At 45.0% G+C, this 27,116-nt stretch overlaps 2 protein-coding genes across 2 annotated transcripts in view; both read left to right on the top strand.

Moving 5' to 3' along the window:
* LOC125739963 (uncharacterized) overlaps positions 1-12,806 on the top strand; it is a 305,354-nt gene extending 292,548 nt beyond the window's left edge. The window contains exons 26-31 of the mRNA XM_049010567.1: positions 8,191-8,364; positions 8,820-8,993; positions 10,347-10,520; positions 10,660-10,833; positions 10,922-10,968; positions 12,007-12,806. Coding sequence (XP_048866524.1) covers positions 8,191-8,364; positions 8,820-8,993; positions 10,347-10,520; positions 10,660-10,833; positions 10,922-10,968; positions 12,007-12,542 — 1,279 coding nt within the window. The 3' untranslated portion in view covers positions 12,543-12,806. The remainder of the gene's footprint in view (positions 1-8,190; positions 8,365-8,819; positions 8,994-10,346; positions 10,521-10,659; positions 10,834-10,921; positions 10,969-12,006) is intronic.
* Positions 12,807-18,568: 5,762 nt separating this feature from the next.
* LOC125739811 (MAM and LDL-receptor class A domain-containing protein 1-like) lies at positions 18,569-27,116 on the top strand. The gene is made up of 17 exons (XM_049010270.1): positions 18,569-18,734; positions 18,883-18,999; positions 19,910-20,024; positions 20,214-20,376; positions 20,607-20,715; positions 21,446-21,589; positions 23,101-23,288; positions 23,631-23,796; positions 23,977-24,183; positions 24,273-24,454; positions 24,567-24,882; positions 24,914-25,073; positions 25,182-25,311; positions 25,535-25,646; positions 25,786-25,882; positions 25,986-26,052; positions 26,618-27,116. Exons 1-17 carry the CDS (start codon positions 18,569-18,571, stop codon positions 26,705-26,707), a joined length of 2,529 nt encoding a protein of 842 aa, XP_048866227.1. The 3' UTR covers positions 26,708-27,116.

The raw sequence follows: 27,116 nt of genomic DNA, 5'->3' as shown, positions 1-27,116 counted from the left end.
ATTAATTGAAAAGTATGTTGTAAATATCAATCCTCAGCATAAAGCTGGAGAAAAGCAGGCTCACTTGCACACTGCGGTATATCGATTAAGGAGGACTGGACAATAGATTGTCCTCTTCTGGGATGGATGTTTCTGCTTTGATAAAACATAAATTCATTCTTATGGACTCATTAGATTTGCTCAGATTGAGGCTTCAGTTTCAATATGTTTAATGGACCAGGCTTCTTCTTCTTCTTCTTTTTCTCCATCTGCTCCCATTCAGCGTCACCACAGTGGATCATCTGTCTCCTTCTCCCTCAGTCCTCTGCATCTTCATCTATCTCTCCAACCACCCGCATGTCCTCCCTCCCCTCATCCACATACTTTCTCGTTGCTCTTCCTCTTCTCCCCTTGCTTGGCCTCTCTCCTCTGCACAGGCCCAAACCATCTTAATCTCACCTCTCTTACTTTGTCTCCTGTCAGGGTCGTGTTGTGAAGAACATTGTGATTTATGGTGAAATGATTGTTACAGCAGGGGGCGGCATGGTGGTGCAGTGGTTAGCACTGTTGCCTCACACCTCTGGGATCCAGGTTCGAGTCCCCGCCTTGGTCATGTGTGTGGAGTTTGCATGTTCTCCCCATGTCGTCGTGGGGTTTCCTCCGGGTACTCCGGTTTCCCCCCACAGTCCAAAAACATGCTGAGGCTAATTGGACTTGCTAAATTGCCCGTAAGTGTGCATGTGTGAGTGATTGGTGTGTGACTGTGCCCTGCGATGGGCTGGCCCCCCATCCTGGGTTGTTCCCTGCCTCGTGCCCAATGCTTCCGCGATAGGCTCCGGGCCCCCCGCAACCCAGTAGGATAAGCAGTTTGGAAAACGGATGGATGGATGACTGCTGACTGTCTTCACAAACAGGGAACAGAACTTCAGAGTCTCATGGTAATTAACTGGGCCCTGAGATCCTAAAACCCACAGTTTCCATTAACTGGTGTGCTACAATGCGAACAACAAGCACTGCATAGTTACTGGAGGATTCCATCCAAAAACGGGTGCTGATGGTCGCCATCGGGATCAGCGCTCGAGGCCCCCCTAGGTAACTGACGGGCCCCAAAACAGTTGGCCAAATGCAGGATCTAAAGGTGCATTTTCACTTGCATACAGGAACCACGCCGTACCCGACCCGTTCCACATACTGTATCAATAATAATTACTCTGTGATTCCAGCTCCCTTTAATTTTCCACTGCACTGCTCTCTATTCAGGGCCAGCAGCCCTGGCTGCAAACTGCATGCAGTGCTGGACGCTACTCCTGGGTGCCCAGTGTAGGTTCCCCGCAGCCTGAATAAAGGCAGCCCCACCTTTATCAATACCCCTCCCCTATAGTCTGACTGACCTGTACTGATCTGTACTGGCCAGCTGATAAACATGCAACATCCGGACCCAAAATATAAAGTTCAGGATTGAGACTCCAGAATTCAGAATTCTTATCACTGATTGGAATCTTCCCTGGGAGAATAGACCAGCAGATCGATTTCTGAAATTTATCCAGCAGCTAACAGGACGACACTTTGCAGTTTACTGAGAAGAGCCCTTAACCCTAACCCTCACTGCACCCCTGGGATTGGCCAGCATGTCCCTGGCAAAGTATCCAGTTGGATTTCACAGAACCAGTCAAAGGAGCCAAGCTACTGGTGGCTGTGGAGACACATTCAATGTGGCCAGAGGTGGCTGTTATGTCAACTGTCACCTCTGAACAGATATGAGGGAGATGTTTTGCTGTTTAATATTAATATAAAAGCAAAATTTAAAAAATCAAGTAAAACCAACTTGATATATATGAGAAGGTGTCACTTGCCAGTTGTTGAAACTTCAAATGCAGTGTGTGTCAAACAGTGAAATTACAATCACATTAATGGATAAGTTGCTGAGTCAGAAGATATATTTTCTATATTTTACATCTGTTATAGCTGCCCACGAAACCAAGGCTAGTGTGTAGCCTCATTCTCAAAATGCGTATAAAAATCTGAGAGATACTAATACTCAGCTTCTTATAACAGATCTGTCAGGCCCCCAGGGGCGGGGCGGCACAGGAGCAGTCGAATATCACAGTCAGACCAGGCTACTTAACCTCATAACAAGCTCTCGAAGTTGCGAAGTATTGTTGCCATTCCCGATGATTTGCTAAGCATTTCTCTGTCTCGTGTCTTGCCCTCCTGCCCTGCCTGTCTCTCTCTGTCCTGCCGTCGTGCCTGCCCTGCTTCCCCAGTCGTCTCTGCCTGCCTGCCCTGCCTGCTTTCCCTGCCCTGTCGTCCTGATCTGCCTCCATCCTGTTTCCTGCCCTGTCGTCTCCATGTCTCGTCTGTCTTCGTAGGACTGATTCACCGGCTTTCGACCCGACTATCCGCCTGCCTTGTCCCTTGGGCTTTTGGTGCAACCAGCTTTAAAATAAATAGATCAGCCTCCTGCATTTTGGGGTCTGCCTCGTCTCTGTGAATTCAGCGTTACAAGATCATTATGAATGCACAGGCTACTTAATCATTCTTTCTTTTATTTATTTATTTATTTTTAATAAACAGGGGATGGGAAATAAAATGTGCTGAATTAAAAGTTAGTTGCTGCAGAGCGGATTACCTTCTTTGGGGGCCCTGGGCTGACGTGGGTAGGGGCCCCTATGTGGGCAATTCCAGCTCTTCTTTGGAGCCGAAAGAGAAACAAGAGGGAATTTAACACGATGGAACATCAAAAACATGCTAATCAAAATGCGGGATGTCAGCAGTGTGGGGTGTCACAATGTCTCGATGTTCGCTATTAAACGATAGAATAACACGCATTAAAAATATGATGAGCATTGTATGGGTGTAACAATGTACTGTGGCACAAAGTCATTTATTAATGTTACCGCAAGAGGGTGCAATAGGCATAATTGGTTTGCTTTCAGGTTTTGTTTTTGCATTCTGCGCTGTTCAACAGAATAAGGGAAACAATGCAAAATAAGAAATAGTGTGAAAACAGCTTCTTTGTAAATATACGTGCCCAAGGAGACAGAATAAAAGCAGCGAGATCTTAGTCTGTTTACAGTCATAATTTGTTTAGTACACTGGGAGCGTATTGAGCCGTGAGTCCTGAATCTTGTATTGAAACTAACCGTGAATAGACCGTATCATTACACCCATAGCCAGCAATAAAACTTACCGATCAGGGTGGGGGGAAGATGGGTCGATTGGCCAAATTTAAGCTGTATTATTATACAATATACTATTTTATCTAAAATGTTTATATAAATGGTTTGGAGTAGACATTTGATTCACGTGGTTTGTTACAAAAAAAGTCGACATCAGCTGAGGAGCCCCCAAATTCCGTCTCGAAATAGTTATTCCAATTAAGTCGACATCTGTGTGAAATCATCTTAATCACTTTACAAGAAGTAACCCCTGAATGTCATTGAGTAACTGGGAGCTACATGCCAAACCGTCTCTCCTGGCTGCTACCTGCTGTCTCTCTGTGCTGCCGCTAGATGTCACTGCTTCTCTTATACTGTCATAAGCAAGCTGATGTCAGGAAGCCGCCCTAATGAAAGGAGCTCAGAATGTGAATGGCAGTTACATCTATTTAAATACATCCATCCATCCATTTTCCAAACCGCTTATCCTATTGGGTCACGGGGGATCCGGAGCCTATCCCGGAAGCAGTGGGCACGAGGCAGGGAACAACCCAGGATGGGGGGCCAGCCCATCGCAGGGCACACTCACACACCATTCACTCTCACATGCACACCTACGGGCAATTTAGTAACTCCAATTAGCCTCAGCATGTCTTTGGACTGTGGGGGGAAACCGGAGGAATCCCCACGACGACATGGGGAGAACCTGCAAACTCCTCAAACATGTGACCCAGGCGGAGACTCCAACCCGGGTCCCAGAGGTGTGAGGCAACAGTGCTAGCTACTGCACCACCATGCCGCCCCTATTTAAATACAAATGTAGCTTATTATTCCCCCAAGCAGCAGCAGTGGTGGTCAGTGTCAGTGCAGGACCTTTGTCTTTCCATAAAATGCCTGTTTTTTGCAGCGGCACAGAGGGCAGCGCTGTGACTTCACCCCCCCAGTGTTGGAGGCTGAGCCCCCTGTCTGTCTGCAGCTGCTCGCTCTCCCTCTATCACATGGGTTTCCTCCTGCCGTCCAAAAACACGTGTTTAGGCTACTTTTTAAATTCCCCATGACATATGACAGCCTCTGTGTGTCTTTGCCCAGTGAAAGACCAGAATCCCCCCCCACCACCACCAGTGTGAACCTGTATCCTAGGACTTCTGCTCTCTGTTCCACCCCCAAACCAGGATAAGTGGTGGATGGATGGATGGATTAATGGATGGATATTTGTGTTTTATTCGCAGGGGCCGACTGAAAAGGTTTAATTCACATCCACATAAAGGAGACTTATCGTCCATCTTCAAGGTGCATTTATTACTGAAGTATATTTTCTAAAATTTTATCTAAATTGACATACATCTTCTACAGATAAGTAGTTGATTCTGTCAAAGGGATGATACTTGCAACTAATTCACAAATGAAATAATAAAATGATATGATGTCAGGAGTGATAATAATTAAACTGTAACTGTTCATTTCAGTTACTGGAGAAAAAAGCTCAAATATTTCTGAAGGATGAGCTGATGAAATTCCAAAGGTACCTGGATCAGAATGACCCAGAATTCTCTGAGCCTCAGCTGGAGGAGGACAATGACCTGGACAGTGATGGTCAGATGCAGAAGACCTGTGGTAGAGAGGGAGCTCTGAAGATCACACTGTACATCCTGAGGACCATGGAGCAAAATGATCTCGCGGACATGCTGGAGAAGAGTAAGAGCTGTACCTTATTCAGTGTGTGTTTGATTTGCCAGAGAATAGTTTATGAAAAAATGTGTATTAAACTTCAATTTATCATTTGATGTAATTATATTTAATTTCCCATATTTGGGTTTAAAAAAGAGGGGTGGTGTGGTGATGTAGTGGTTAGTGCAGCTGCCTCACAGTGAGAAGGTCCTGGGTTGGTCACGTGGGTTTTCACTGGGGTCTCAGGTTTACTCCCACAGTCCACAACCATGCAGGATAAGTTGATTGGTGTGTCTAAATTGGCCCTCTAGTTGTGTGCATGTGAGTGTGTGTCACTGTGGTGTGTTGTGCTGCCCAGGGTTGGTTCCTGCCTGTTTCCAGGATGGGTTCCAGTCTCCCCATGACCCCAGTTGGGATTAAGCAGCTTTAGAAAATGGAGAGATGGAGTTTAAAAAAACATTTTTTTCTCATTTCATTTCAGGGTATCTTCTGTTGCAATGTCAACGTAGAATCAAATGTAACCTGAAGCAAAAATTTGAGTGTGTATTTCAAGGGAAAGCTAAGGAAGGACAGCCAACACTTCTCAAAGAGATTTACACAGAACTCTACATAACTGAAGGGGGAGCTGGAGGAGTCAATGATGAACATGAAGTGAGACAGATTGAAACAGCATCCAAGAAAAGGCGAACAGAAGATACTACAGTCAAGTGCAATGATATATTTAAACCCTTTTGTGGGTGTGAGACACCTATCAGAACTGTACTCACTAAAGGGGTGGCAGGTATCGGGAAAACAGTCTCTGTGCAGAAATTTATTCTTGACTGGGCAGAAGGAGAAGCAAACCAGGACATTCACTTCATATTTGCTCTTCCTTTCCGGGACCTGAATTTGATTAAGGATGAATACAGTCTGATTGATCTGCTTCACCACTTTCTCCCAGAACTGAAATCACTTAAATCTACTGAGCTGTTTAGGTACAAAGTTTTATTGATCTTTGATGGTCTGGATGAGTGTCGCCTTCCTCTATTTTTTCAGAACAATGAGAGTTGGTTTGATGTAACAAAAAAAACTTCACTGGATGTGCTGTTGACTAACCTCATTAAGGGGAATCTACTTCCATCAGCTCTCCTCTGGATAACCTCCCGGCCTGCAGCAGCCAATCAGATACCTCCTGAGTGTGTCCACCAGGTGACAGAGATACGAGGTTTCAATGATGCCCAGAAGGAGGAATATTTCAGGAAGAGATTTAATGATCAGAACCTGGCCAGCAGGATTATCACACATGTGAAATCATCAAGGAGCCTCTTCATCATGTGCCACATACCTGTGTTCTGCTGGATTTCAGCCACTGTTCTTGAGAGTCTTTTTAGTGAGTCTGACAGTGGAGAAATTCCAAGGACTCTGACTGAAATGTACACACACTTCCTGATCTTTCAGGCAAGTTTAAAAAATGACAAGTATACGGAAAATGATGAAACCAAGCTTAATAAATGCTCTAAATCTGAAAAGGAATTCCTTTTAAAACTTGGCAAACTGGCTTTTCATAACCTTGAGAAAGGCAATCTCATATTTTATAAACAAGATCTGACAGAGAATGGCATTGATGTCACAGAGGCTGCAGTTTACTCTGGAGTGTGCACAGAAGTCTTTAAAGAGGAGTATGGGTTGTACCAGGAGAAGGTGTACTGCTTTGCGCATCTGAGCATCCAGGAATATCTCGCTGCTTTATACGTGTCTCTGTCAAACTCATCAGCTAATCAGATGAAGACTGCAGTGAATGAGGCATTAAAGAGCAAGAATGGACACTTGGACCTCTACCTCCGCTTCCTCCTGGGCCTTTCAACAAACTCCAGTAAGAGTCTGGTAAAAAGACTACTGGGCCAGACAAGATCCAGTTCACATAACAGTAAGAAAACAGCTCAATATATCAAGGAGAAAATACAAGAGAATTTATCTGCAGAAAGGACCATTAACCTGTTCCACTGTCTGAATGAAATGGGTGACAATTCTCTAATAGAGGAAGTACAAAGATACCTGAGTTCAGGAAGCCTTTCAGCAGCAGACCTCTCACCTGCACAGTGGTCAGCTCTGGCCTTTGTGTTACTGATGTCAGATCAGGAGCTGGATGTGTTTGATCTGAAGAAATACATCAGATCAGATGAAGGTCTTCAGAGGCTGCTGCCTGTGATCAAGAAATCTAGGACAGCTCTGTAAGTGATCTTACATACGTCTGTCGCTAAAGAAATACAGATGTTATTCATGATTCTGCTTTTATCAAAACAATTAGAGTGTATTTATAACAACCACCTAGGAATTCTTTCTAATTTTATATACTGTAGGATATATATATATATTTTAACATCCTTGGTGTGGTGTGTGGTCCAGTGGGTTCGGACTCTATGCCTGTGGTCAGAAGGTCACTGGTTTAAATACCTGACCGGTAGAGTGATGCTGATCTTGGGCCCTTGAATAAGGCCCTTACCCCCCAGCTTCAGGGGGCTGGATGCGGGCCAACCCTGCACTCTGACCTGTATGTGTGTGTCAGAGAGAGCAAGATCAGAGAGGCGACAGCACTATTTCACCAGGGGGATGAATAAAGCATCACTATTTCATCCCTGTCTGACAGGATTGATAATTGTCTGACTAGTATTTTGGAAATTCAACAGGTTCTCAGGTACAGAAACACAGAAAATAAGGATTTCAGTCATGGTGTCAGCAATTCAAAAGTCATATAAAGAAATAATAATTTAAAAAACTTAAGCTTTTCTTGACATTCAGATCTCACATAAACTCACACACACACACACACACACACACACACACACACACACACACACTCATATCCCTGGCAGGAACTAAATCCAAAACCCTAGAACCCCTGGGTCAGCTGTAGTGCTGATCACTGAGCCCCAGTGCTGCTCAGAGCTTTATAAAAATACTTATGCAGATATTACAGAGTCTCAGGGTAACTCACCTTGTAAGCTCATTAAAATGCAGGTTCCTCTCAGCTGCAGAGTCTCAAGAAAAAACTATTTGTGTTGCTGACTAGGACAGGGAAACAACAAAATATCTGATACATTTAAATATCCCAGTTAATGAATGTATTTTAGAGCATGTTCACTCTCATAGCTTTATTCAAACTGGCTCTGTAAGACAATACAGAACAGGATTTCAGAATGTATGACTTATGAAAATGTACCGCAAATAGAGAAAATACACTGTAAACTCACAGGAGAAGCTGTATTGTACCAACATCTATTCATCTGAGTAAGTATATACTTCATCATTTGTTGTATTTCAAAATAAAAATGTTTATTTTGATATTTTATTTGATATACCTGTGTGTGGTGTATGTATTTATGTCTTAACACGTTTCCTTTTCCAGGCTGAACAGCTGTAGACTCACAGAGACATGCTGTGAAATGTTGGCTTCAGCTCTCAAATCAAACTCCTCTCAGCTGAGAGAGCTGGACCTGAGTGACAATGACCTGCAGGATTCAGGGGTGAAGCTGCTCTCTGCTGGACTGGGGGATTCACACTGTAAGCTGGAGATACTGAGGTCAGTATTACTGGGTATTCCACACTGTAAACTGGGGATACTGAGGTCATTATTACTCTTTATTCCATACTGAAATCTGTAATTATTGAAATATTTAGGACAATACAGAACGGGATTTCGGAATGCATGACTTATGACACTGTACAGCAAATAGCCAAAGACATAGTGAGCTCACAGGAGAAGCTGTATTGTACCAAAATCTGCTCATCTGTGCACATTGATCAGGTCCTGATCCACAAAACCTTTCATGGTATTTCTGCTTTGAATTGAAAGTATTCACTGTATTCTTCATGACGGGGAACATGAGGAACAACAGAGGATTGTCTAGTTCCTTTTGAAGTATATGCTGCCTCACTTATTGTATTTAAAAGTAAAAATGTTTCTTTTGATATTTTATTTGATATACCTGTGTGTGTGGTGTATGTATTTATGTCTTAACACGTTTCCTTTTCCAGGCTGAACAGCTGTAGACTCACAGAGACATGCTGTGAAATGTTGGCTTCAGCTCTCAAATCAAACTCCTCTCAGCTGAGAGAGCTGGACCTGAGTGACAATGACCTGCAGGATTCAGGAGTGAAGCTGCTCTCTGCTGGACTGGGGGATTCACACTGTAAACTGGAGATACTGAGGTCAGTATTACTGGGTATTCCACATTGTAAACTGGAGATACTGAGGTCAGTATTACTGGGTATTCCACACTGTAGACTGGGGATACTGAGGTCAGTATTACTGGGTATTCCACTCTGCAGACTGGGGATACTGAGGTCAGTATTACTGGGTATTCCACACTGCAAACTGGGGATACTGAGGTCAGTATTACTGGGTATTCCACAGTGTAAACTGGTGATACTGAGGTCAGTATTACTGGGTATTCCACACTGCAAACTGGGGATACTGAGGTCAGTATTACTGGGTATTCCACAGTGTAAACTGGTGATACTGAGGTCAGTATTACTGGGTATTCCACACTGCAAACTGGGGATACTGAGGTCAGTATTACTGGGTATTCCACAGTGTAAACTGGGGATACTGAGGTCAGTATTACTGGGTATTCCACAGTGTAAACTGGAGATACTGAGGTCAGTATTACTGGGTATTCCACAGTGTAAACTGGGGATACTGAGGTCAGTATTACTGGGTATTCCACAGTGTAAACTGGTGATACTGAGGTCAGTATTACTGGGTATTCCACACTGCAAACTGGGGATACTGAGGTCAGTATTACTGGGTATTCCACACTGCAAACTGGGGATACTGAGGTCAGTATTACTGGGTATTCCACAGTGTAAACTGGGGATACTGAGGTCAGTATTACTGGGTATTCCACACTGTAACCTGGGGATACTGAGGTCAGTATTACTGGGTATTCCACAGTGTAAACTGGGGATACTGAGGTCAGTATTACTGGGTATTCCACACTGTAACCTGGGGATACTGAGGTCAGTATTACTGGGTATTCCACACTGCAAACTGGGGATACTGAGGTCAGTATTACTGGGTATTCCACACTGCAAACTGGGGATACTGAGGTCAGTATTACTGGGTATTCCACACTGCAAACTGGGGATACTGAGGTCAGTATTACTCTTTATTCCATACTGAAATCTGTAATTATTGAAATATTTAGGACAATACAGAACGGGATTTCGGAATGCATGACTTATGACAATCTACTGCAAATAGCCAAAGACATATTAAACTCACTGGAGAAGCTGTATTGTAGCAAGATCTCCTCATATGTGCAGACTGATCCAATCCTGATCCACTAAACTTTTCATGGTATTTGTGCTTTGAATTGAAAATATTCACTGTATTCTTCATGACGGGGAACATGAGGAACAACAGAGGATTGTCTATTTCATTTTGAAGTATATGCTGTGTCATTAATTGTATTTCAAAATAAAAATGTTTCTTTTGCTATTTTATTTGATATACTTGTGTGTGGTGTATGTATTAATATCTTAACACGTTTCTTTTTCCAGGCTGAACAGCTGTAATCTCACAGAGACATGCTGTGAAGTGTTGGCTTCAGCTCTCAGATCAAACTCCTCTCAGCTGATTGAGCTGGACCTGAGTGACAATGACCTGCAGGATTCAGGGGTAAAGCTGCTCTCTGCTGGACTGGGGGATTCACACTGTAAACTGGAGATACTGAGGTCAGTATTACTGGGTATTCCACACTGTAATCTGTAATTATTGAAATATTTATTGGAGTCGTCATATTCACCTAAATGTAATACTCATACTGGTGAAGCGATCTTATCTATTGGAACTATTTTGTTTGTCTCTCTGCAGGCTGTCAGGCTGTAGAGTCACAGAAGAAGGCTGTTCTTCCCTGGCTTCAGCTCTGAGGTCAAACCCCTCACACCTGAGAGAGCTGGACCTGAGCTACAATCACCCAGGAGACTCAGGAGTGAAGCTGCTCTCTGCTCTACTGAAGGATCCCAAATGTAAACTAGAGAAACTGATGTGAGTATAGAATGTGTGTCTGCACCTGCAGTGTATGTGGAGAAAATTAAATAAATGGATCCACCTGTACTATGTCATTCTGCTATAGTGTGGACCACAGTGGAGAGTGCAGGACCAGACCAGGGCTCCAGAAATGTAAGTTTGTTAGCATGTTTTTATTTTTAATATCATTAATACTACTTCATGGTAACATTCACACAATTATTGTGATGTGTGCTCTTTTTCCATTCTTTAAAAGGTTGGTTTAGGTTTGAAGATGGCTACTTTCTTAAATAAAAACAATAGTCTGGAAACTGTAGAAATACATTATGTATTCACAGGCTGTATCCTACTATCACTCATCATGCCTACTACTCGCGCAGCGCACTCCCTCTCTTTCTCTCCTCTTCTCCCTCCCTCCTGCTCTGCACCTGTACACCGTCAGCACGCGCACCTCCGCCCCTCCATACGATTAACCTGATGGTATGAACCTTGTCTGCCTCATCACGTGATTGGTCGCGCGGCTCGCACGCTGTTAACACAGACTTCAGTCACAGTCTGAGCAGCATGGAGCGCTGAACCGCTGAGATGTTTTGTTTTATAAAAATGTCTCTCGGTCAGGAGTCGGATCTTTTGAGCGGTTCGTTTCCGACCGACACATTATTAGTCGGCGCTGAACGGTGCTGGACTGAGGTATGTGTCCGAAGTGGTTTGAAGAAAGTTCTTATTTTGAAGTAAATACAAATTAACGTTTAATGGTACTTTTTGGGGTACAATTTCATATTTAACGTGTTTGATGAATGCTGTTTATAATGTTGTTTACCTGTAATCAAGCCTGTTAGTTTAGCACGCGCAGCACTTCGGCGCGTTTTCTCGCCGGCGTCGCGCGGCCGTCCGACATTTCCTGAGCTATTTCACATACTTTAATTCCTGCTTCGTTAGGGGACGCTGTGCTGTTTTATGTTTTTTGTAACGTACAGAATAATCGAGCGCAGGCTAAAGTGCACTTCGGTCCCCAGCGAGTCTCACAGCGCAGGGGGCAGCCGGAGCGCCGCGGACCACATGAATATATTGGGAATAAAATGTGTGTATTGGAGCGAGTTCTGTGTGAGTGAGTGTGTGACGTGTGACAGTGATAATGATGGAGATGCTGGGCTTCGTCATGGAATTAATCTCTCTTCCTCTTGCCTACAGACTCCTGCCAGCTGACGCTGGACCCCAACACAGCACACAGAGACCTGTCTCTATCAGAGGGGAACAGGAAGGTGACACGGGGGGCAAAGCAGCCATATCCTGATCATCCAGAGAGATTTGACAGCTGGTACCAAGTTCTGTGCAGAGAGAGTCTGACTGGTCGCTGTTACTGGGAGGCTGAGTGGGATGGAGATGGAGCCTGGATAGGAGTGACTTATAAAGGAATCTGGAGGAAAGGATGGAGTGATGACTGTCGGCTTGGATTCAATGACAAGTCATGGAGTCTGTACTGTGATCCTGACAGATACTCTGTCTGGCACAATAATAAATGGACTGTCATACCCATAAAGCCCTCAGGCTCCCGCAGAGTAGGAGTGTATCTGGACTGGGGGGCTGGTACTCTGTCCTTCTACAGAGTCTCCTCTGATGGACTGACCCCCCTGTACAGCTTCACCTCCTCATTCACTGAACCCCTCTATCCAGGGTTTGAGGTTTATTATACAAACTCCTCCGTGTCCCTGTGCATGCTGGGATAGCTCACTGTGTGCTGGAGGAATCATTTTTACCTTATCAGAGTCACATGTCGCTGCTTCTCCACGGCAAAAAGGTAAAATCTCTGCTTTTTAACCAGTATAACCCTTTTTACTCTGTGTGACGTATGTTAGACATAAAATAAATGGGTTCGGCAAGCTGAATAAACACAGGAAATTACAGTTTTTCTCTCTGAATAAAATGTAATAAAATGTAATCCTGATGATTGGGGGGGGGGGGGTCCTCTCCCGTTATATGTAAATTTTATATGTTTATTTATTTATATATATGTGTGTGTATGTATATATATATATATGTGTGTGTGTATGTATATGTGTGTATGTATATGTATATATATGTGTGTATATTGTATTTGCTACCTGTACACCGACAATAAAGGCTTCCTGTTGTATCCTATTGTCCTGGTTCAGCACTGCTCAAAGCATAACTGAGGTGAATGAGTGACATAAGTAATGTAAATTAAATAAATGGACTTTAATGTAAATGAACATAAACAATTGGATTAAATCAGCATATTACAACCATGTAAGAGTAGACGGGAGACATAACTGCGCATATCCATAGAGTTAAAAACAAAAAAACGTAATAAATCACTTTAGTAACACACGTTAGATTAAATTATCAAAAATACAAGCAGGAATAAATATTTCTTAACTAAAATTAATTACTATACCTGGCAATCGACAAGCTAATTAGCGAACGGCGTCTCTCACTCCTATAAAAACACGGGAGAAGAATCATTAAAAGAAAAGCAAGTGTTTACTACCTAAATAAACAGTTTCACAAGTAACTGAAAATAAAGCGTAACACATTTTTACTTCTCACATAAAAATACGGTTTAACTTAAGACGGCAGAGTCTCGCGTCCGCCCCCTACTGCCGTCCAGAGGGAACTGCGGGTTTCCCTTCGGTCGCAGCATGTCAGACTCAGCGTTCCCTCAATTAACGTTCCTATCACAACACGTCAGATATGGGTAACGGGTACACTCATTATTTAACGTACAACAAAACATTAACCTGATAAAATAGTCTATAATAAGAGTCATAACATTTGGTGAAGTTAAAAAATGAGCATATTTAGGAACAGCGAGAATGGACAGTTAATAAGTTGATTTGTTATTCAGACTGCAGCCTTTCTATTTCTTCTTAAGATTAATGAGGATAGCATTCTGATTTCACTATATGCCTGATCATCAATGATGCACTGTATGTGATTCCAAATGACCAAAAAAGCATATAATCTCTTTTTTAGGAATCCTGATTTACTTTATATTTATATTTTAGGTTAAGTTTCTTCTTTTTAATCCACACAATTTAGGAATAAGATTATCAGCCACAATGTGTCCCACAATACACTCACAGTGGCATTGCAGCAATACAGATACCTAAACACAGTGGAAAGGTGGATTCTTACTCTGACGTCCCTCTCCTTCCTCTGGTGACGAGCTCCACATTCTGTGCTGCTGCCTCTGCTGGTGGCTTGTTTGGTACAAACAGTGACACACATGCAAAGAGAAAGTTTTATCCATCAGATAACACAAGGGCAGACATTTCTATTTTCAGAAGCACACCACTGTGGAGTTCTGTCCTGTTACTGTGACAAACACATTTCCACTCCTCCACAGACACATACCCTCACCGGCCACTTTATTAGGCACACCTGTCCAACTGCTCGTTGATACAAATTACTGATCAGCCAATCACATGGTGGCAACTCAATGCATTTAGGCATGTTGACATGTTCAAGTCGAACCGCTGCAGTTCAAACCGAGCTTCAGAATGGGGAAGAAAGGTGATTCAATTGACTTTGAACGTGGCATGATTGTTGGTGCCAGACGGGCTGGTCTGAGTATTGCAGAAACTGCTGATCTTCTGGGATTGTCACGCACAACCATCTCTAGGGTTTACAGAGAATGGTCCGAAAAAGGGAAAACATCCAGTGAGCGGCAGTTCTGCGGGCGAAAATGCCTTGTTGATGCCAGAGGTCAGAGGAGAATGGCCAGAGTGATTCGAGCTGATAGAAAGGCAACAGTAACTCAAATAATCACTCGTTACAACCAAGATATGCAGAAGAGCATCTCCGAATGCACAACACGTCGAACTTTGAGGCAGATGGGCTACAGCAGCAGAAGACCACACCGGGTGCCACTCCTGTCAGCAAAGGACAGGAAACTGAGGCTACAATTCGCACAGGCTCACCGAAATTGGACAATAGAAGATTGGAAAAATGTTGCCTGGTCTGATGAGTCTCGATTTCTGCTGCGACATTCGGATGGTAGGGTCAGAATTTGGCGTCAACAACATGAAAGCATGGATCTATCCTGCCTTGTATCAACGGTTCAGGCTGGTGGTGGTGGTGTAATGGTGTGAGGGACATTTTCTTTGCACACTTTGGGCCCCTTAGTGCTAATTGATCGTCGTTGCAATGCCACAGCCTACCTGAGTATTGTTGCTGACCATGTCCATCCCTTTATGACCACAGTGTACCCATCTTCTGATGGCTACTTCCAGCAAGATAATGCACCATGTCATAAAGTTCGAATCATCTCAGACATCTCTTCTTGAACATGACAATGAGTTTACTGTACTCAAATGGCCTCCACAGTCACCACATTCCAATCCAATAGAGCACATTTAGGATGTGGTGGAACGGGAGATTCACATCATGGATGTGCAGCTGACAAATCTGCAGCAACTGCGTGATGCTATCATGTCAATATGGACCAATATCTCTGAGGAATGTTTCCAGTACCTTGTTGAATCTATGCCACGAAGGATTAAGGCAGTTCTGAAGGCAAAAGGGGGTCCAACCCGGTACTAGCAAGGTGTACCTAATAAAGTGGCCGGTGAGTGTATACACACATTTCTGTTCCTTCACAGACACATGCACATATTTCTGTTCCTTCAGTAATATACGGATATTACTAGTTCTCCGTGCAAAGACATGCACACACAACTTGCATCCACGTCCATCCATCCATTTTCCAAGCCGCTTATCCTACTGAGTCACGGGGGGTCCGGAGCCTATCCCGGAAGCAATGGGCAGGAGGCAGGGAACAACCCAGGCTGGGGGGCCAGCCCATCGCAGGGCACACTCACACACACGCACACACAACTTCCATCCACATGCGGAGTGATATTAATCCTAAATAAACTGAATTGGTCTTATCTTGCCTTTCATGTCTGGGCATGCCTTGCCTAGTGAAATTATGTTTAAATAGAGGTTCCTGATGCAGTATACAAATTTATGTGGTGCCTTTATGCATTTTAAATTATGGAATATTGCATTGCACTATATAACGTAGAATATAGGTATTATGATATTATTAAAAAGTATGCCAAATATCCATGATATAATCATTACAATGTAAACATTATAATGTAATCAACACGATGTAATCAACTGAGTATGTATTTGCACCTTTTGTTAGTCTGAGTTTCTGTTAGCTACTTTATGTTAGTCCTGAATCTATGAATATTCACTTTTATTAGCGTATATTTTATCACTATGTTAAAGGACAAATATATTATCAACCTTCTAGTTAGACAATGTGCAACAGGCTGAAGCTGCCATGGTTTACAACTGAAGGAAGGGATTTGCCTGAGTTCATCAGAAGTTCATGGCTGAGCATTTTTTAAAAACCAAGTGGAGATGGTCCTGCCACCATTATGTTCGGCCGAGGGACCAAACGGTAAAAGAAATGATGGACAAACTTATTACATAGTGGTGTGGACTGGTTGAAGGAATGATGATGTTTAAGTGACGAGATATTGTTAAATGATAAGAACTTGTATCAAAATTGGTATAAAACAGTATTGGACACAGTTGAAGTGTCCATCCTTGGTTGTAACTTTATTGTTGCAATAAAAACTAAATCTGGATACTACACAAGCGGCCCCTGACTTCTGATTTGGCGGGAAAGGAAAAACCACAGCATAACTTACAATCGGGTCGGTGCCGACCCAAACACCATAGGAAGGTGAAGTAAAGTGTTACCGAGTCTTCTTTACATTCTCTGCATATCTAACTCCAAAGATAAAATAGATCCCCAGTAGGGCACTGACTCCCATTGAGATGCCATCAGGCTACACGATGGTAACTTCATCCATACGAAGAGACATTTCACATTCAGCGCTGAAGGGCTTCCCATACACCAGCAGCACAGGTGTAGGAGCCTTTGAGAAGCTCACAGCAAATACAGTATCTGACATGAATATATGACATTTACAATGTGGTGTCCAATCACTCTCCATTATATCTACTGTCTACAATGGCAGAATAATGTTAATTCTATTGCATATAAACAAGGTCATTATTCTGATGTTATTTTGCAGTTAATAGTTCAGTCAGTAACTTTTACAAAAGTAACTTTGTCATATTTACTGAAACTGTTGCTGTATTCTGACAGAAGGACAGCACTGTGAACCCCTCCCCTAACGGTGTGACCTCCACACAGAGCTACAGGGTTACCTGGGGAGGTGCGGCTTTGAGCACGGCCTGTGTGCCTGGGAGCCCAGCAGCATGGGGGCCCCCGGGGCCGAGTGGGTGAGACAGAGAGCACCGCCCAGCTGGACCCCCCTCACGGCCGCCCCACCCATGGACCACACCCGAAACTCGGCAGCAGGTAAGAGCTGTTGGAGGACTGTTCCTTCAAAAAAGCCGCTGAGATCAGAAGTGCATATTGATGCTTACACACATTTTTAAATGATTCCTCCATCTATATTATTAAAATACAGGCATTTTTCGAATAACACAAGTAATCTGTTCTAAAAACCCTTGTCTGAGTCAAATTTAACATGTTCGATTAGGGAAAAAAAAATTTTAATTAGGCTAAAATTTACTAGTAATAGGTACTAAAGAACGCATATGTCACCTTTTTGCATTAATGCTTCTGTAACCTCAACCATGGACTCTTTATTCGTATTGGGTGTTGGTGGTCTTGCCTCTGGACCAAGCAATTGTGGGTTTGAGTCCCACTTTTGTCGCTGCCATCACTGGGTCCCTGAGCAAGACCCTTAACTCCAACTTGCTCCAGAAGGACTGTCCCTGAATTTAGAAAAAAGGAAGTCGCTGGATAAGATAAGATAAGAGCATCTGTTAGATGCTGTAAATGTACCATAAGCCCTGATTTACTAAAGTCACTTTCAGAAAAGTCAAGAGCTGCCTGCCAGCACTTAGTGTCAGAAATGTAACCTTTTCCTGCAGGTGTGAGGAATCGCAAACCACTCTCTCTCTTTACAGGCCACTATATGATTCCTGGAAGGAATAACGTCTCAGAAATGGTTTCTTCCACCTTACTGCCCAGCGTAAACTGCACTGTACGTCAGCAGTTCCTCCCTCTACATTCACCTCTACCCACCAAGCCTGTCCATTTGCTCAGGGAAAAGCCACATGCTCCAAATCATTATTGGAATGTGGTGGTTCGAACCAAGCTCCAAAGAAATCATCTCTGCTGCCCCCTACAGGTGCGTTTTTACCACTACAGCCAGAACACTGGGCAGGGCTCCGGAGAGCTGACAGTGAGGCTGAGAAGCATCCTCAGCGCAAGCAGTGACCGGGTGCTGTGGGTCAGAGAGGGGTCACGGGCCTTCTTCTGGGGTCACTTTCTCTGCCGCTGTGCGCAGGAAGGTGAGAGAAGAGCATTGCGTTGTTCTTAAGCAGACTTGATTGACAGTGTAGCAGCTCACAGTACCGCCGCATACTGGGTCAGCATGCTGAGGCCAGTTCTGTGTTCTGTGCTGGCAGGTCGTGCTGCGATACAAGAGACCAGCACGCACTGGAGGTGATGTAGCTGTGTACGACGTCTCCTTCTCCCTCCAGTGTGCCCATGATCCCGAGAACAGTGCACTACCCCAACCAGCTACCCCCACGGCCCCACCCTCTACAACCCCCTCCGCCACGTCCTGTAAGGTCAGCCCACCAGAGCTAGCTGGGTCAAAGGTCAAGCCCAAGTGCCAAGTGCTTGCAAACAGCCCTGCTTCTCACTCAGTCAGTCACCACAGTGCATCAGATGACTTCTTTGAATCTCCCTTGTGTGTCTGTTGTTCCCATCCCATCCGCACCCCAGGCAGATGAGTTCTTCTGCTGGCTGTCAGAGGATGTGACCTGTATCCCTGCCAGTTCTCAGTGTGATTACACCAAAGACTGCCCTCTAGGGGAAGATGAGCAGAGCTGCGGTAAGACAGATGTTGAACTTTAGTGCAAATATCTTAAAACCTATAAACGATTCCTTGACTGCTTCCAAGTAGGGGACCAAGTTGTACACTTCAGTAATAATGTTTAAATTGCATCTTCAACATATTAAATCCTTTATGTCTCTTCCAGGACCTTGTACCTTTGAGAACAATCAGTGTGGATGGATGGATGTGAGTAAGAGGGACATCAGGTGGCAGAGACAGAGAGCGACTGTGCCCACAGACCCCGACCATACCACAGGCACAGGTACCTGCCCTTCTGACTTGTACAGACAATGTACAGTTCCAGTCAGTTTGGACATGCAAAGCTGCCTACAAAGGAGAGTGATAGTGTCGTATCACAGGACTTGGCCACCTGACCAATTGAAATGGTTTTTGAGTTTAACCAGAGAGTCAAGGAAAAGCGGCCAATGAGTGTTCAGCATATATGTGGGACGTCCTTCAGGACAGCAGAATAAAAGCACAGGAGAATGTAGGGTCAGCCAGCTCCTGGAGCAAGTGAGGATGAAGGGCATTACTCAAGGGTCCAGTAGTGGGATCACTGTGCTGACCCAGGGATTTGAACCAGCAGCCTTCTGAGTCCCAACTCACAGAGCTGCCCCACTCCCCAACAAATAATTTTTTGTGTAATACTTTTTTTGGTCAGTATATAATACTGAAATAATATAATTATTTCAAAGATTTGATATTTTCACATGCAGTGGTTAGCACTGTTGCCTCACACCTCTGGGACCCGGGTTCGGGTCTCCGCCTGGGTCACATGTGTGCAGAGTTTGCATGTTTCCTCCGGGTACTCCGGTTTCCCCCCCACAGTCCAAAATCATGCTGAGGCTAATTGGACTTGCTAAATTGCCCGTAGGTGTGAATGCGTGAGTGAATGGTGTGTGAATGTGCCCTGTGATGGGCTGGTCCCCCATCCTGGGTTGTTCCCTGCCTCGTGCCCATTGCTTCCGGGGTAGGCTCCGGACCCCCCGCGACCCAGTAGGATAAGCGGTTTGGAAAATGGATGGATGGATATCTTCTCAATTAAATGTAGAGAACAGTAGAAATACGCCTTTCTATGAGTAGGTGTGTCCAAACTTTTGACTGGTACTGCATTTCCCAAAGAAGCCCCAGCTTCAGCCTCCCAGTCATGCATCGTCCTGCTCTCTGCTCAGGCTCCTACATGGATGTTGTCCGCGAAAAATCCAACATTGCCCAGAGCAAATCCAGGGGAAATGCCCGTTTGCTGAGTCCCAGGCTTCCCCCGTCAGGCCCCTACTGCCAGATGATGTGAGTTAACATGTGCAGACAAACACCACAGTGGCGGCAGAGTAACTGTGTAACATGCCTTGGGGACAGATGGGTGTCAGCAACATCAGCAACATCCAATAAATGGAACTTCTAACCACCGATCAGGTAGGCGGGGCATGACCGCCAGCTTGCTGACGTTACAGTCTCTGGGTTTGCCCCCCCCTGTAGGTTTCACTTCCGGGTGACCCCCGGTGGAGGGGCTGGCCTGTATGTCTTCAGGTTGGAGTCTGGTGCCAAATCAGGGACGTTGCTCTGGTCCCGCCCTAAGCAGGACAGCGGCCAGTGGGTTCCAGAGATCCTCAATGTGGGCTCCACGCCTCAGCCATACAAAGTGAGTCAGTGAGGACCCGCCCCTTCATCTCATTGGCCAGAGTTTAATAGAAAAAAGCCGACCTCTCTGCTTGGCTGGCTTTGCATTTGCATGTTCATGATGTCAAATACAGGGTATTCATTTGCAATGGCACAGTGTGCCACAAAAATCATAGTTCAGTCCCACGTCTCCCCCCATTAAATGCAAATTAAAGTTCCTCCTCCTGACTGGTGGTTGTGCCCCCCTTGCAGATTGTCTTCAACAGCTCCCTCGAGTCGGCGTCCAACAGCAACGGCTCTCTGGGCATTGCCCTGGATGACATCTCCTTCCACAACTGCGAGGCATCCTACCAGCCACCAGGTGGCAGCCTCGTCCCATACCTAGTGCTCTGAGAAATGGGAACATGAAGGATTTAAGAGATCCAGGGAAAAAGCATTTTTTAAAAGAGCCGCATGTGTAATGTGAGGGGAATGAGCAAAGGCATGATGTCCTCTACAGAGGATAAAAATGAATTACTGGAAAGCAATGCCAGGCAACCGCACACACACACACACATACACACACACACAGTCATGTAATCATATCTTTCTGGGGACCGCTCATTCATTTCTATGGGAAAAAATGCTAACTATGACAACCTTAACCCCTACCCTGCCCTAACCATAACCATAAGTAACCAAAGAAAATACAAGAGTTTTTGCATGTCTAGTTTTTTCATTGTAGTCACAGATTTTTGCAGTTAGGAAATTGGTCCCCATCAGGTAAAAAAAAAGGATATTCATCACATTGTGGGGACATTTGGTCCACACAAGGTAAGGTATACCTGGCCCACATAAACACGCACACACACACACACACACTCAGGGTAATTCAGAAGCACCAGTTCACCTACCTGCATGTGTTTTGGACTGTGAGAGGAATGCAGTGCAAACCCAGCGAGTCCATGCAGACTGGACTCCCAACCAGCTTGTGTTACCCACTGAGCGGATGCAATAATAAGGAAATTAATTAAATGACTTTATTTTCTATAATATTTCAATGGGCAGGTACAGCTCCTATTTCTGTTGAAATGCCTCCCTCCCCAACACAGACCCCTCCTCTCACAATTGCTCCTTTGAGGACCACTCCTGCGGCTGGGTCCAGGCAGCCAGTGATGACCTGGACTGGCAGAGCTGGACCGGACCATCTGTCACCGCTAACACTGGACCCGCGGGGGACCACACCACTGGCTTGGGTTAGCTGAAGGCCATCGTTTGGTTACCTCTTAAATGCCTGGATGTAAAGAAAATCCCATGTCTTACAATTTTACGTACTGCAGGCCAGGTGGTTAACCAACACGCCACCTTCTGGCCAAACAATGCAGTACATTTTGAACAGTAATTCAAAGGAGCAGGTAAGGGATAGGAATTACCCCACAAACAGTTCTCATGGGCTTGGGGGGCCTGTGGGATTCAGACCTGCTCCCCGTCATCATTACCACAAACAAATTTCCACATTAAGCTGTTGACACTCAAGAAGTAGAACATTATACTAACAATGCAAAGGTTGTGGGTTCAAATCCCCAGTAAGTCAGGTAAACTGTAACCCTTCCCTGTAATGTAAATGGCTTTGGATAAAAGCATCTAGTATTGTAATTGTTCCTTGGGAAGGAAAGCTACAGTCCACCATTACTAAGCAGAAGGGCTTAACGTTTAGTGACAAAAAGTTAATTTTAAATTACATGTTATGCTACAGTACTGTACATCATTCAGTAACTGCAGGTCTGATGATTTACCTGTATTCGTAATTTATTACAGGTATCACGTGTTTTACTCCACTTAGCCCTGTTTTCGCTAATCGAAAGAAATCCGATGAGGATTTTCACTTTTACGAAAAAGAAAGAAAAGAAAAAATACCCTTTATCATTTGTTTATCAGCGAGCCTAATATAGGTATAGGTATAGGAAAAGATAAAGGTATAGGTACATGTACACGTATAGGTACTGTATAGGTAAAGGTATAGGTACAGGTATAGGTACTGTATAGGTACAGGTATAGGTATAGGTACTGTATAGGTACAGGTATACGTATACGTACATGTATACGTATAGGTACTCTATAGGTAAAGGTATAGGTACAGGTATAGGTACAGGTACTGTATAGGTACAGGTATAGGTATACGTACAGGTATACATATAGGTACTCTATAGGTACAGGTATAGGTATAGGTACTGTATAGGTACAGGTATAGGTATAGGTACTGTATAGGTACAGGTATACGTATAGGTACTGTATAGGTACAGGTATAGGTATAGGTACTGTATAGGTACAGGTATACGTATACGTACAGGTATACATATAGGTACTCTATAGGTACAGGTATAGGTACAGGTACAAGTATGCGCATGCATGCGGGTAGTCCTGTAAGATTATAATCGATCTGTCACATATTGTCCTTAAGCATTTAATAGGGCTGAAAAATTCCTTTTACCTCGTGACATCGTAGCCATTTTAAAGTCACAGTGCAACACATCACTCATATTTGGTATGATTTCGTAGATAATTTTTTTGGTTTGGGAATGCTCTAAACTTTTTCCCATATAAAGTAATGGTAATTGGTCGCTTTACGCCATTTCGGATTACAAAAGGTGTCATAGGAATGTTGTACTTTTGGATAGTGGGGGAAGCCTGTCCTACATGCTGATACGTGATTATTAAGTGGATTATTGCTGACTTCTCATTTGCCCTTATTTGATGCGGTCTATAGGGAATTACCTATATGTCGAGAGCTCCTCTCCAAGCAGAGTAGGGGATGTGGCCCAGCTGAAGTCCCCTCTGCTGCCACCTGCTGGCCCCCAAGGCTACTGCACCACTTTCTGGTACCACATGTTTGGTGCCACAATTGGAAGCCTAAGGTTATACCTGCAAGAATCTCAGCCCCTACAGAGGACACTGGTAAGGCCAGTCCGCGGTCAACCCTGGGACATAAGGGGCAGCTACAGTTAACAAACCGGACACAACAGTCTTTTGGGGTTTTCTACATACAAGCAATTATGGTCCCTGTGTCGGGGTCACTAATAGAAAGTAAGCAACTGAAAGGTATATATCTCAGGGCTTAAAGGAGCCCTCAGCTAACATGTGGGAAAAGTGTGTCACCCAAGGAGGGGGCAGTGATAATTAGCAATTATAGTTTTTGAGAAATTGGCAACCCTGACCAGGATGAGCAGTTACAGAAGGCTTTGAGTTGCTTCTGCTTCACTAGACCTCCACTCCCACCCCCCATCCCCTCCCCCACAGATGTGGAAGAGGCAGGGCATGCAAAGCGACATGTGGCAGATGACCCAGAGTCATGTGACCCTGCAGGAGGTCCATCAGGTGGTGCTGGAGGCGTCTGTGGGTGGTTGGGCGGGAGACGTTGCTCTGGATGACATCACTCTTACCCCTGGAGCTTGCCGTTACTCCGGTACACCCTTTGCTGGTGACATTGGCTGCTGATACCCATGCTTGGTTATCAGCATCGATCTATTAACCTAGAAGGAATAACACTGTTAAATGTTACTGGTGTCCAGTGCTGATCCGCGGCTTTGGGACCACAATCATCTCATCCTAATTCCTCTGGTCTACATGCATCCAACGGACCCAGGACCCCCAGACCTGTGTGACTTTGAGGACAGTGAGTGTGACTGGACCTCGGAGAGCTGGGTGCGGCGTTCTGGTGGTGGTCCCAGTAGGGAGCCAGGATCCGATCACACCACCGACACGCCCCATGGACATTACTTTTACCTGGGCTCCTCAAGCTCCCAGCCCCCTGGTCACATGGCCTCACTGGTCTCCCCAGAATTCGCTGCGGGTAAATCGAAGTGAAATTTACCCCCATCCTGCTGAAGTCTCACTGTCCCGTTCCATGTGCTTGATGGTCACACCATCTCCCTATCACAGGAACAGGTGACTGTCTACAGGTCTGGTACCACATGGATGGGGACAGCATAAGTACCCTAAACGTGTATCAGCAGAGCGAGGATGGCGGACGCAAACTTGTTTTTTCAAAGACTGGCAGCCAGGGGGAGCTGTGGAGGCTTGGCAATGTCAGGCTGGATCCTATGGAGGGGTCTGCATTCCAGGTAAGGTTGGCTAAGTGGGGTCATGACTGATAGATATGCGATCTTCATGTCACCACATTGCAAACTCTGCAGATAAGGTTGTTGGGCAATTCCTGTCATTATCATGTTCCAGATTGTGGTAGAGGGTGTCCGGGGGACAGGAGTATCTGGGGGCGTCGCCATTGACGACGTGCTGCTGTCTAATGGAGCCTGCCCACCCCCTGGAGTCTGTGACTTCCAGGGCAGTCTGTGCGGGTGGACCAACGTTGAGGCAGGCGACCAAGCCGATTGGCTACGCGGGCGAGGGAGCTCCCCTCTTCCCAGCACGGGGCCCCGCGTGGACCACACCATGGGCTCCAGCCAAGGTCGTATCTCCATGGAGAATGTGGTGCAAAACAAGGGCAGAACGAGATTAGCCAAATTTATAAACGATACGTGTGAGGCTCAGAGTGTTTGAGTTCACAGTTGGTCTCTCGCCAGGCTACTATGTGTACGTGGACAGCGCGGTGGGACAGAAGGGTGACAAGGCCATGTTGTACAGCGAGGTCTTCCAACCAACCCAGGGAGACGGCTGCTTGAGCTTCTGGTACCACAGGCATGGTCAGAACATCGGCAACCTCAGCCTCTACAGCGGCACCAGGTAGCTCAGCCAGCAAATCTGTGATGAACAAAACCAAGTCTCCCAAAAGAGCCCCTCTCATGAACACCTCATAGGTGAGGACTGCTGGCTGGCTTTGGGTCCTCACAGCACTCTCGACAAACCCAGGAACCCCTTTGGCGATGACGAGAAGGACCTGCTGCTGTGGACAGAGGCCACCAGCCAAGGGGACACCTGGATAGAGGCCACTATGGCGGTCAACAACATGGAGCCATTTTGGGTAAATGAACGTACACGTATCTGCCGGGATGTTCTTAAGCTAGCTTACTCCCACCTGTCTATAATGTAAAGTCATACCCATGTCACTTTTGGAACAAACCTATATGGTATCTAGCCAGCAGGTGGCATAGTAGTTAAGGTGGTTAAGTGTTTATCTTTGAGTTACCTTCAGTAACATTCTAAAGGTAACCATAATACTCCGCCTCCCACCCCCCCCCCCCCAGTTTGTTTTTGTATACGAGAGAGGGGAGGGCGGGCCGGGACACCTGGCTCTGGATGACATCCAGCTCATCAAAGGAAGATGCTCCAGCATCAATTCCTCCCTGTCTTCTCCAGGTACTAGCTGATCATTTTAGGTCTGTTAAATATAGGCTGGTAGTTCCTTAGAACTTCATTATTAATAATAATGATGCTGTTTTTAATGTAAGAGGACTTTAGCAGGTGAGCCCTTTGTTTCTCCATTTTGGTCACTCAGCTGCAGTTTACGTCGGCGTGGGTTTGGGTCTCGTGCTTTCTGTTGCACTAGGGGTCATCGCTAGCGTGGTCTTACTGCAGAGGAGTTTGTCCACCATGTAAGTCGACTCGTCGAGGCGTGTAAGAGGGTGACATTGGGGATGACAGTGACGAAGGCCTACTTCTGTAACCATGACGTCGTCTTCTGTTTTGTGAGTGTAGGATACCCAGTGCGGGAGACCGTGACGTGGACAACATCATCTTCCACATGCATGACTGCAAACTAGATGTGAGTCAGCAGTGATGAACAGACAGGAAATATATACCTAAAACTCTATTATATATAATTCTGCTATGGGTCTCTGCTCCGTGCTGCTGTCTGGAAGCTTGTGGGATCGAATCTCAGGACCAGCAAAATAATCATATCATTCTTCAGCCCTTGAGCATTGGACATAACCCCAACTGCTCTGCATGCTGGCTTACCTTACGCTCTGAAGCAAGATTTATAGTTTCAGATGCTGAGATGGCACGTTTTGGTTGTTCAGGCTCGAAAGTGGCATACTTTGGATAGTCCTGTTGCCTAATGTCTTCCAGGGATGTGGGTTTGATTCCTAGGCTCAGGATTGTTGCTGTTTCATTACTTATTCTCCGCAAGACTGTTATGTATTTCCCTCCAAAAATATGGTGAACCAGAGTTATGCAAAGTTTGTGAGTTTCAGCCCTACAATGGACTGGTGCCTCTGCCTCTTTTCCCAGGGACTTCAGTCTCTCCAAGACCCAGAACTGGAGAAGTGGTTATGGAAAAATGTTTGAAATGTACCTGTAATGTTTGGTCTTTGGGCTCCGTTTTCCAGGAACTGGAGACCACAGGTTCCTCTGAGAAGCTGACAAATACGTCCCCCGCTGTTGACATGGACACCGAACCATCGTCATCGGAAGCCTAGCAGGAAAAAACGATCAACACTGATGACTTTTTTAAAGCTAGATAAAAGTCTGCTGATATGAATGGGACCCTCCAAGCATGACCTCGGATATCTAGCGGAAAGATTTCCAGGTCAAAGCATTTTTTCTTGCAAGATCCCTTTATCCAAATCTTTTTCAAAATTTACCGGGTATTTCAGCGTTTCATCCTAGTTTGTTTTTGATGAGTTTCAGCCAGTGAGGGTTTACAATTGTTTCACGTAATGAAATATTCCTGAAAGCCTCTGTACCAGCAGGTGCAATGCCAGATATGGGGGGGGGGTGATAAAACCATACATTGTACATGTTTTGTCCACATTCACTTCAGCATTTGATGGGTTTGTCATTTCTCACTGCAATTTGTGAAAGTATGGAGTCTGGTCACAGTCAGGC

This window comes from Brienomyrus brachyistius, chromosome 4, assembly GCF_023856365.1.
Source record: "Brienomyrus brachyistius isolate T26 chromosome 4, BBRACH_0.4, whole genome shotgun sequence".
In the NCBI taxonomy this organism is placed as follows: domain Eukaryota; kingdom Metazoa; phylum Chordata; class Actinopteri; order Osteoglossiformes; family Mormyridae; genus Brienomyrus; species Brienomyrus brachyistius.
The sequence above is the reverse complement of the archived record's forward strand: the minus strand, read 5'-3'. Positions and strand labels throughout refer to the sequence as shown.